This window comes from Corylus avellana, chromosome ca5 (assembly GCF_901000735.1).
Source record: "Corylus avellana chromosome ca5, CavTom2PMs-1.0".
NCBI lineage: Eukaryota > Viridiplantae > Streptophyta > Magnoliopsida > Fagales > Betulaceae > Corylus > Corylus avellana.
In genome coordinates, this window is record NC_081545.1 from 4013940 (window position 1) to 4025993 (window position 12054).

The 12054-nt window shown below is 37.4% G+C and overlaps 1 protein-coding gene across 9 annotated transcripts; it reads left to right on the forward strand.

Moving 5' to 3' along the window:
- Positions 1 to 1379: 1379 nt before the first annotated feature.
- LOC132180249 (putative disease resistance protein RGA4) lies at positions 1380 to 10820 on the forward strand. Of its 9 annotated transcripts, none has more exons than XM_059592999.1 (13): positions 3506 to 4904; positions 4999 to 5119; positions 5610 to 5970; positions 6158 to 6403; positions 6528 to 6552; positions 6695 to 6814; positions 7110 to 7243; positions 7368 to 7412; positions 8665 to 8790; positions 8920 to 9170; positions 9308 to 9319; positions 10226 to 10372; positions 10516 to 10820. In XM_059592999.1, exon 1 carries the CDS (start codon positions 3555 to 3557, stop codon positions 4581 to 4583), a length of 1029 nt encoding a protein of 342 aa, XP_059448982.1. In that variant the 5' UTR covers positions 3506 to 3554; the 3' UTR covers positions 4584 to 4904; positions 4999 to 5119; positions 5610 to 5970; positions 6158 to 6403; positions 6528 to 6552; positions 6695 to 6814; positions 7110 to 7243; positions 7368 to 7412; positions 8665 to 8790; positions 8920 to 9170; positions 9308 to 9319; positions 10226 to 10372; positions 10516 to 10820. The 9 variants fall into 9 exon arrangements, 8 of the variants coding, with proteins under 8 accessions (XP_059448982.1, XP_059448981.1, XP_059448976.1 ...); XM_059592998.1 differs by having other exon boundaries at positions 6695 to 6730; XM_059592993.1 differs by having other exon boundaries at positions 6158 to 6552.
- The last annotated feature ends 1234 nt before the right edge of the window (positions 10821 to 12054 follow it).

A 12054-nucleotide genomic window follows, 5' to 3' on the forward strand; every position in this document is an offset into this window, starting at 1 on the left:
TGTTTTGTTTTACCCGTTGGTTAGTGTGGAAGAAAAGAAGGGAATAAAAATAATAAAAAGAAAAAGAAAAAAGAGAAGGAAACAAAGCATGCATGATGATGCATGGGTCAATTGACTCAATTATGCATAGGGCTGTTAAGTGAGCGAAGCGTCTCGTGAGCAAGTTCGGGTTCGGCTCGCATAAGCTCGGCTCGTGCTCGACTCGAATATTAAATGAAGCACTTCATGAACACAAATCCTAGCTCGAATATTAAACGAAGTAAGCTCGACTCGACTCGGCTAAGCTCGTGAACAGTTCGTATAAGCTCGAGTGTGTGTGTATATATATATATATATAAACTAAGTAATAGATAATTAATTATAAATCTCATAATTATTAAAACCTTAAAATTGCATTTATATTTAAGCGTTAGAGAATGAAAAATTCTAGACCATTCGTGATGAAAGAGAAAGAGAGCAATCATTAAAAAAACCTCGATTCAATTAGAGCAGATCCAAACGAAAGGAAGAAGAATCAAGCAGAAACTATTGAGGGAGATTGCGAAAGGCATAAACTATTGATGAATCAAACAGACCCAAACACTATCACTACATGTCTAGTGAGTGAGAGTGAGAGAGTGGGAAATGAGAGTTCAGGTAGAAGATCCGTTGTGACTGGTGAGGGGGATTGAGAGAGAGACGTTAAAAAAATATTTTTTTGTAGGGGGCGTTGTCCCAATGCAGTCTGAATGCAATCTGTTAACTTGTCCCACATTGTTAAGAAAACATCAATTTCCAAGTTTGCTTATTTATAAAATGATGCATATCCTCTCTTTTTGAAACCAAATGCCTTGCTGTATTGACTCAGGCTCCATACTCGACTAGTCAGGCTAAGCAAATACTCATATGCAAACTAACTTCTTAAGCCGTTTAAGAGTACTTGAAGTTAAAAATTTCTTTTAAAACAAAAACATTAAATATAAGAGCTAGCTCGCTAGCTGGCTCGGCTTGGCTCGACTTATCATTAGCTCGAGCTCGATTTTTTTGGCTCGCCCTTGAGCTCGAGCTCGAGTAAAATTTAAACGAGCCAAGCTTGAACAAGAAAAGTTCGCTTAAGCTCGGCTCGTTTACCCCCCTAATTATGCATGCATGAGCCCTAATTATGCATGCATGAGTGGGGTTGTCCAATAATGCTGAAATTTAAAGGCAGCAACCGTGAACAAAAGAAAAGTCAAGCCGTGGGTCCATGCTGAGTTGTATTAAAATGTAAATAATACAAGTAAAAGACAAAAATGTCCGACCAATTTTTCAAGGACTTTCATCCAGGAAGAATATATGTAGCAGCAGCAGCCAACAGCCAAAGCATCTTCCTTCTACGCTCAAACACCTTCTCTCATCACTCGACTCACCACCAAAGAAATGGCCGAAACAGTTCTCTTCGACACTGCTGGGAGTATCATTAAGAGTTTGGGCTCTCTGGTTCTCCAGGAGATTGGACTGCTCTGGGGTTTCGAAGATGAGCTTCGAAAGCTCAAGAACACGGTTTTCGCTATCCAAGCTGTGCTTTTGGATGCGGAGGAGAAGCAGGCCAATAACCATGCGGTCAAAGAATGGCTTGGGAATCTGAAGGATGTCATGTACGAAGCCGACGACTTGCTCGACGACTTCTCCACTCAACTTCAACGCCGGCAGGTGATGACACGGGATAAGAAGGCAACACAGGTACTTTTAACAACATTTCCAAAGAAGAAATTCACAACAACAATTTTTTTTTTTTTTTTTTAGCTAAAGAATTGTTAACGTTTAAAAGTACTGTTCCTAGGAGAATTCCAAATGTATCACAATGATCGAACCATACTAAATATTTAGGAATAGACCATACTAAATATTTGGGGGGTTTATTTACAGGTACACATTTTCTTTTCCAAATCGAACCAACTTATATATGGCCTTAAAATGGGTCACATGATCAAGGCAATCAGGAAGAGACTGTCTAAAATCGCTGCTTATAGGGACACATTTGGCCTAATTGAGCGTCCTATGGCGATCCAGTCTGAGCATATGAAGAGAGAAGATACACACTCTTTTATATCAAAGGAAGAAGTCATTGGAAGAGAGGATGCACAAAAGGATGTTAAAATGTTGTTATTGGATTCCAATGTGAAAGAGGACGTTTCCATCATTCCCATTGTTGGGATTGGTGGACTAGGCAAGACCACACTTGCTCAATATGTGTTCAACGACTTTGAGGTCCAAAGTTGTTTTGATCTAAAAGTGTGGGTGTGCGTTTCTGATTCTTTTGACGAGAAAACTATTGTTCAAAAGTTTATAGAGTCTACAACTGAAAGCCTTAAGATGGATTTGTTGCAACGTGAGCTTCGAGCAAAAATTGATGGAAAGCGATATTTACTTGTTTTAGATGATGTATGGAATGAGAATCGTGAAACATGGTTGAGCTTCAAAAGACTGTTAGTGGGTGGCCTGAAGGGAAGCAAGGTTTTGATTACTACACGTAACATGAAAGTTGCAGAGATTACAGGCACAGTGTCACTGTATCTTCTGGGAGGTCTATCTGAAAGCAGTTCTTTGGATTTATTTAAGAGAATGGCATTTAAAGACGGGGAAGAGCCAAAGAATCCAAAGTTAGTAGAAATAGGAAAGGAGATCGTACAAAAGTGTGCACGAATTCCTCTTGCCATAAGGAGCATAGGGAGGCTATTATATTTCAAAAAATCGGAAGTTGAATGGTTGTATTTTAAAAATAGTGAACTTCACAAAATAACTCAACAAGAGAAAAATGATATTTTTCCTATACTTAAGTTGAGTTATGATCATCTCTCGTCACAATTGAAGCAATGTTTTGCTTTTTGTTCCCTGTTCCCAAAAGATTTTGAAATTAAAGTGGAGGTGTTGATTCAGCTATGGATAGCTCAAGGCTTTATTTATTGGTCAGATAGAACCAGATGTCTTGAAGATGTTGGTCGCGAGTATTTTATGGAGTTGCTTTGGAGGTCATTTTTCCAAGATATACAAAGAGATGTATATGGTGATATAGAAACGTGCAAAATGCATGATTATTCATGATCTTGCGCAGTTAGTGGCAGGGGATGAGTGCATAATTTCAAATCCAGATGCAGAAAAAGTAATGGAAAGAACTCGTCATGTGGCATTTGATTCTTTACATTCATTTCCCGACATTCCAGCTCCCTTGCTCAAGGCACACGCTTCTTACGGTAAGTCCACTTCATTCATTCTATACTCATGGGGTACATGAGGTGAATAAACTGGTCGATGATAAACTTATTTCAAGTTTTAAATGCTTGCGTGCCTTGAATTTGAGTAGGTCGAATATTCAAGAAGTGCCGAATTCCATTGGCAAGTTAAAGCATCTAAGACTTCTTGATCTTTCTTGGAATGATAAAATGGAACTACTCCCCGCTTCTATAAGTAAATTGCAGAATTTGCAAACACTGATACTTGACTTGTGTTCCAATCTTAAAGAATTGCCAAAAGACACTAGAAACTTGATCAATCTTAGGCATCTTGGGCTTGTTCATTGTTCCAACTTGACTCATATGCCGCATGGACTAGGAAAGTTGACTGCTCTCCGGACGCTGTCGATATACACTTTGGGGAAGAAGGAAAGTTCTATTCCAAAGCGAAGGGGTGGGCTAGGCGACCTAGATAGTTTAGATGAATTGAGAGGAGATTTACGTATCGTTGGTTTAGAGCACTTGAGATTTTCTCCATTATTAGAAGCCAAGAATGCACACTTGGAGAGGAAGCAATACCTTCGATTTTTGAAATTGGAGTGGGGCTCATATGTAGAAGCTGGAGATGATAGGGATAAGGCAATTGAAAATGATGAAAAATTGTTGCAAAGCCTTCGACCACAACTAAATTTGAAACAATTATCTATAAGTGGGTATACAGGTGTGAGGTTATCTAGCTGGGTGTCCTCGCTCTCGAATTTGGTTTTTATTTTCATATTGAATTGTAAATGGTGCCAACATATCCCACCTTTGAACCGATTCCCTTCTCTCAAGTGTCTTTCGCTTGAGAACTTGAGCGCGCTGGAGTACATAGGCAATGATGGCAGCGACGTGTCCTCTTCTTCCCTCGAAAGTATTTTCCTTCAGGATTTGCCAAAGTTGAGGGGATGGTGGAGGATGAGGGAAGCAGTAACAGCAGAGCATGATGAACATCATCATCTTCCATTATTTCCGTCATTTCCATGCCTTTCTGAGTTAGATATTAGACTTAGAGTTTGCCCGATCATGTCTCTACTACCGCTTATAGCACCAGGGAGCCAAACAACACACTCGTCTTCCTCTCCCTTTTCCGATCTCTCCAAATTGACGCGTCTTACTCTTTGGGGATTAGAGGAAATTGAATCTCTGCCAGAGGAGTGGCTGCCAAATCTCACTTCTCTTAAGTGGTTGCATATTGTCAAGTGTTGTAAACTACGAATATCCATGTCCCCGCTCTTTCAACATCTCACCGCGCTTGAAGATCTGTGGATTGATGACTTAATGGAACTTATCAGCAATGAGGATGAAGAGCACAATGCCTTGGACCTACAACACTTCGTCATCTATCTATAAAAAATGTTACAAGCTTGGTGTCCCTCCCAAGGGAGCTTAGACATGTTACCACTTTGCAACAGCTTGACATAAACAACTGCCCTACACTGAAGTCTTTACCGGAGTGGACTGGCGACCTCACTTCACTTCAGACATTTCGGATCTTCTGTTGTCCCAATTTAATATCACTGCCTGAAGGTATTCGCCGTCTCACGTCTTTTGAGAATTACGGGGTGTCCTCACTTGGAAAAAAGATGTGACCAAGGAACAGGAGAGGATTGGCCAAAGATTGCTCACGTCCCAGACTTTTCGAATACGTTGCCTTGAGTCACCAATTAGATGGTAACTCTGTTCTTCTTCTTCTTGTTCATCTTCGTTTTACTCTGTTGGGTTTTTTATATATATTATTTGATTTCATATGTGGAACTAACTATAGGATGGAACAAACAAGGGTTTAAGAATATACATGTTTTCAGATCTTGCCGACAATCAGATTCGCACAAAGCTCTCAAATTTCCACTATTGTTTCCTATCTTTCACTTCAATGACATTCCCATGTAAAATATCTTGCTTCTTCCTTTTTCTTTTTCAATGCTTCTTTCGTTTTCATTTGAAATTCTATTCTACAAGTGGTAGCATCATGTATCGGGTAAAAGACTTATGATAGATCAAGGAAGTCACTCCCACCCCAAATTCTCATAAAAAACACTCAATAGAAATTCCGCATAACTATGAGTTTTCTCAGAATCAAATGTATGCTGATTTAAACAGATACTTTTTATTATTATTGTTACTGAAGTCTAACTGCAACTCTCTCTGTTCATGGATTGATTTTACCTCTTTACTGTTTTCATTGGAAATTTTTGAGTTTATTATTTGGTTTTTTGATGGTCAGATCGACATGCATAGAAAAGCATCAATTCATGAAATGGGTGTGAGAATCATTGGGGGATTTCTGCAATATGCTCGGATATGGAAGCAATCCTGAATATTCATGTGAAAAAAATTGAATGAATGATGTATCTAAGCTACTTCACTGCCTCTCAGGTGTTGAAAAGATCGTAGAGAGTCAAGGGGCAAATGAGAATTTCCAAAAGATCTGTTCGTTTCACCCAGAGAGCCTCACAGAATTCTCTTGCCCTGTTCCGGATGTTGATGAGTTTGGGTGCACTTATGGTTGCTTGTGGAAGAATTGATCCTGTCAATGAGTGTTGTGACCAAGTTTGCCAAAATGCTATACTAGATGCTGCTATAAAAATTTCCCTAATTGGTATGTTATATAAGGATGGGTTCCCTGTCTCACCTGAGCATTGCAAGAATATTGTCCTCCGGTGGCAGGCCAGTAAACTTGATCCTCCTTCAGCAAATAGTGTTCTTAGAGGACTTACAAATTGCAATGTAAATAAAGGTCAGCATGAAAATAATAATTAAAAAGCAAAAAGAAAGAACATGTATGTCTTGAAAATTTGGCAAGACTCTGACAAAGACCTCCCATAGATATGCTTTTTCACCATGATCTCAAAAAATCAATTAGGAATACTAAATTCTACCCCTGACTTGCTGATCTTCAATTTTTGTTTTATTACTTGGTTCAGTCTGTCCACTTGTTTTTCCCAACATGACCAACGTTGTGAAAGAGTGTGGAAATGTGATAAATAACCAGACAGCTTGCTGCAAAGCCATGAAGAGTTAGGTGTCTCAATTGCAACAGCAGAGCTTCCTCACCAACTTGCAAGCCCTGAATTGTGCTGGATCACTTGGCATGAGGTTACAGAAAGCTAATGTCTCCTACAATGTTTATAATCTCTGTCATATAAACCTCAAGGATTTCTCTCTTCAAGGTCAGTTGTATTCTATAGCACTTAAATGAGCAAATGCATTCATATTTCAGCCTGGTAGAAAGAAATGATTCTGATAAGTGTGCTTTTTTTGTGATTCATTGTTCGTGCTGGTGGAATTTACCAGTGGGATATGCCAGTGGGATCACAAGGTAATGCTTTTATTTTGAAAATGCTGTTTTCTAGCTATTTAAACATCATAATCTTGGAGGTTTCAGTTTGATGTTCCATGTAATTATCTTGCTTGCATCTCAAGATTTGTAGGAGAGGCCTTTATTTGAGTTCTTTGTGTAGGTTTGCTTTCAGTGCCTCCTGATCTTCAAGGATCATGTGAGTCTTCTACTCACTTTGATTACCTTATAAGATTGGTTTTCTTATAATCTCCATACGAAATAGTCTCTTTGAAAATCGAAGGTGCGAAAAGTTTCCTGGTCTTGCTACCTTTATCTTCTGCTACATTGTAAACTTCTGTTAACAAATATGAGCATGGAATTGCATGTCCCACCCCCGCCGCCCTACAAAAGAAGAAAAAAAAGAGGAGTCGTTTAAATCATGCTGAAACTTGAAATTAGTTGTGGCATGCGCTTATAGTGTAGGCATTGATAGTAATATATTTGTTACATTTAAAATGCTTCTGGAAATTCCTTTATTTATTCTTCAGTGAGATTTCTGTAAAGTCAAATTTGTTTCATCCGTTTGTTTTTTTTAGAATCCTGGCTGCCTTTTACCAAGCTGCAACATATGATAAAACTTCAGGGATCGGCTCCGTTTGTGGTCTTAATGGTAACATGGCATCTCATTGGCCCTCTAAATCTTATGTACCTGCTTCTACCTGCAATAAAAGTATGGCTCAAATGTTTAATCTTCCTTTGTCAATGGACTCTATTTTTGCTTACAATGTTCTGCATCCCCCTCTTTCCCCCTCCCACTTTTTTATTGATTTCTCCTGGACTTTGTGGAATTGCAGCTACCATTCTTCCGGCACTCCCCACAGTAACATCTGCACAAAGTGGTAAGGGACTTTAGCCCTATACTGCTGCATAAAAAAAAAGTTAAGTTTTTTAATTTGTGCAGCAAGTCACATCTTTACTCAACTCAACTAACTTTTAATCCCCACTAGAGTGAAATTGGGGCTGCATGGATCCTCTTAGGAGATTACACAAATAAAATGAAAATGTAATTTGGCAGTGATATCAAAGTTAGAAACCTATGTCTCTAATATGTCAGGCTTCAAGCTGCTGGCTAAACTCTATTCACTTGTGCATATTAAATGTCATCTGCTAGATCTTTCATTCTAAAGATCATGCTAATAATTGTCTTCTGGTATGATACTAAAGAAAATTGCTGACCCAAGTAGAGTTAGAAGCTTATCCTGACTAATAATTCATTCATTCTTTTATAATTTCTCCATTAAGTAATAGCTTCACTCAAATCTTTCACTCATAATTTCTCCATCAAGTCACATTACATTGACAACTTGATGCTTCACCTGCTTGTGACCTCATTACTGCTTCTCAACATGCTTCTTTGATATTCGTATTCACTGCTACTTGCTTCTTTTGGCCACAAACAGAAGCTGCTCTTTGTTGAAAACAGCTTCATAAATCTTAACTACTTGTATGCATAAGAATATTTAATATCTTGAAGAAGTCTCTCATTTTCTCATACCTTTTGGGATGGTAAGTGGCATCGGAAATCAAATATGTAAACATTTTAACTAATGACGGGGAAATAAGCATGTTTCAGAATCAGTCATTTACCCACTCAAATTCTGAGATGGATAAAGTTTTATTCAAAAGAATTTTCTTCAACTCAATTTATTAAATTAAAATGTACGTGTCCAAAATGCATGTAATTCTTGCAATTTTTTTTTTCTTTTTTTCTTTTCAAGTTTTTACATGTATTTTAAAAATTACACATGAGAATCACATGCTTTCTTAAAAATACAAATAAAAATTATATGCATTAATAAAAAAAGGTTTTCAAACTCGTCTGAAGGTAAACTTCGTGGAAAGATATGGAGATACTAATTTTCTTTGGGGAGTTGTTGGGTTGTCAAATGGTTGTAACTTGTAACAACACAACTGGTTTCGGGCCTAATCAAATAGCATTATCACTTTGAGCACCGAGATAAACGCCATGGCCGCATCAAATCAGTTAGAAAAAATGGATGACATTTAGCTTTACTTCTTCTTCATTTATTTATTTATTTGTTTTTCTAGATACTGCTAGAAAAATTGCCCTAAATGGTATATCAAATATAGATGGGTTCCCTGTCCCACCTGAGCACTCAACAAAGGATTGATGATTGCAAGAATATTGTCTGTCGGTAGCTGGCCAGTAAACTTGATCTTTCTTTAGAAGACTTCCAAATTGCAATGTAAATAAAGGTTAGCATGAAAATAATAAATAAAATGCCAAAAAGAAAGAACATGTCTGTCTTGAAAATTTGGCAAGACTCTGACAAAGACCTTGTATAGATATGAATTGCTGATCTTCAATTTTGTTTAATTACTTAGTTCAGTCTGCCCACTGGTTTTTCCCAACATGACAAACATTGTGAAAGAATGTGGAAATCTGATAAACAACCAGACAGCTTACTGCAAAGCCATGGAGAGTTATGTGTCTTAATTGCAACAACAGAGCTTCCTCACAAACTTGCAAGCCTTGAATTATTCTGCATCACTTGGCATGAGGTTACAAAAAGCTAATGTCTCCTACAATGTTTATAATCTCTGTCATATAAACCTCAAGGATTTCTCTCTTCCAGGTTAGTTGTACTCTATAGCACTTAAATGAGCAAATGCATTCCTATTTCAGCGTGGTAGAAAGAAATGATTCTGATAAGTGTGCTTTGTTTGTGATTCGTTGTTGATGCTGGTGGAATTTACTAATGGAATATGCCAGTGGGAACACAAGGTAATGCTTTTATTTTGAAAATGCTGTTTTCTAGCTATTTAAACTTCATAATCTTGGAGGTTTCAGTTTGATGTTCCGTGTAATTATCTTGCTTGCATCTCAAGATTTGTAGGAGAGGCCTTTATTTGACTCCTTTGTGTAGGTTTGCTTTTAGCGTCTCCTGGTTTTCTAGGATGTGTCTTTTACTCACTTTGATTACCTTATAAGATTGGTTTTCTGATAGTCTACATAAGAAATAGTCTCTTTGAAAATCAAAGGTGCGAAAACTTTCCTGGCCTTGCAACCCCTTCAGCTTCTGCTACATTGGAAACTTATGTTAATAAATATGAGCATGTAATTGGCAATGTTCCCCCCTGCCGTCCTGCAAAAGAAGAAATGCAGTTAGGTACTATTAGTTGTAATCCTAATTTTTATTTTAAAAAAACTGATTTGCTTACTAGTCCTTATTATACCGTGGAAGACACTGAAAAATGTAGGTGTTGATGGTAATCTGTTTGTTACATTTAAAATTCTTCTGGAAATTCCTTTGATTACTTACTTTGATTACCTTTCAAGATTGGTTTTCTGATAGTCTACATCTCTTTGAAAATCAAAGGTGCGAAAACTTTCCTGGCCTTGCTACCTTCAGCTTCTGCTACATTGGAAACTTATGCTAATAAATATTAGCATGTACTTGCAATGTCCCCCCCGCCGCCCCGTAAAAGAAGAAAAAAAAGGAGTTGTTTAAATTTTTATTTTTTAAAAAATGATTAGCTTACTAGTCCCTTTATACCATGGAAGACACTGAAAAATGTAGGTGTTGATGGTAATCTGTTCGTTACATTTAAAATGCTTCTGGAAATTCCTTTCTTTATTCCTTAGTGAGAATTCTGTAAAGTTAACCTTGTTTCACCCGTCTTTCTTTAGAGTCTGGCTGCCTTTTACCAAGCCTGCCTTCGGATGCAACATATGATAAAACTTCAGGGATCGGCTTCGTTTGTGATCATAATGATAACATTGCAGCTCCTTGGCCCTCTAAATCTTACTTACCTGCTTCTACCTGCAACAATAAAAGTATGGCTTAAATGTTTAATCTTCATTTGTCAATGGACTCTATTTTTGCTTACAATATTCTGCGTCCACTTTTTACTGCACCCCCTCCCTCTTTCTCCCTCCCACTTTTTTATTGATTTCTTCTGCACTTTGTGGAATTGCAGCTACCAAGCATCCGGCACTCGCCACAGCAACATCTGCACAAAGTGGTAAGGGACTTAGACCTATATTGCTGCATAAAAAAAATCAGTTTTTCTAATTTGTGCAGCAAGTCACATCTTTACTCTTAATTCCCCACTAAATGGAAGTTGGGGCTGCATGGATCCTCTTAGGAGATTATACAAATAAAATGAAATGTAATTTGGCAATGATATGAAAGTTGGAAACCTATGTCTCTAATATGTCAGGCTTCAAGCTGCTGGCTAAACTCTATTTACTTCTACATATTAAATCTATAGAGACTTGAGGATCCAGAGTGTAATAGTGGAGTAAGATGCTTGAAAATTGTGTATTGTGTCAAGAAGCTTGTTGTTAGAGCGGGATTAGCCAATTGAGTGATGACATAAAAACTAGGTTCAATAGTTTTTGTTGTACATATTAAAAGGGAATCTATGGTACTCTGTCGGCAAGCGATTTGCAGTTTTTTTTTTTTTTTTCACAATCTTGTTAAAGTGTTGATTAAATATTAAACTTTACATATTCATATAAGCTTAAGTTTTTGAGATAAGTAGTAATTTAATATGATATCAAAGCCAAAGGTCCTGTCATTTTGGGTTCAAACTTTGACGAAAGTTTAAGTCATCCCTTTGGCGATGACCAGTGATAGGAATGGGAGGAGACTGGAGAAGACGATGGAGGCTCAGGCTGTACGAGTGAGGTGTGGAGATTTTTTCCCTCAGGTTATTATGCAATAGCTAAATAACATATGATAAGCTAGGCCAAACGATGTCAGTTAGAGGGCATAAGGCAGAAATTTGCTGTTTTCATACAAGGGTATTTTGGTAACTTCAAGTCAAAAAATAGCACGTGATGCAATTTTCATCCAAATTGACGGGGCTGACTAACGGAGTGGCCACTTTGATAAATTTTGGTACTTTGTGGGGCTATTTTAGTACATTTTGAATATTAGGAGGCCAACTCCCAAATGATTGTCGGTTTGAGAGGCTTTTTTATATATTTATTTTCCTAAAATCAAGCATTTCTGGGCCCATTTCAAACGATGCATTAGGCAAAATGGTGGTGCTTCCCATCCCAAGATTGAGTTTTTATTTTTTCCTGTTTCATTTTTCAACCCTCCAGTGAAATTTGGAACTTTGTTCAATCCATTGTATAAGGTTGGATTGAGTGGTTTATTTGAGGTTTGATAGGGACACAACACAAACCCAACTCATGGCCAATTTCTCTCCTACGTGTAAACAAAATTTGAATTTTAAACCAAACAAATTGTCTTTTGTCCCAAATTTTCAGAATCCTAAAATTCTCTCTGTCACTTTTTCTTTTTTAAATGACACGTAAGAGAGAAGTTAGCCATAAGTTGGATTTATGTTGTGACCTAAACATTTTCCGGTTTATTATAGTGTTTACACATTGATCCTAATCATGTTTCCTGCATATACGCCCTTTTATGTATCTTTTAAGCGCTCTTGATTTATCTGAAAATGAATTTATATCAAAAGAAATTGATGAAAAAATGGAATGGATTT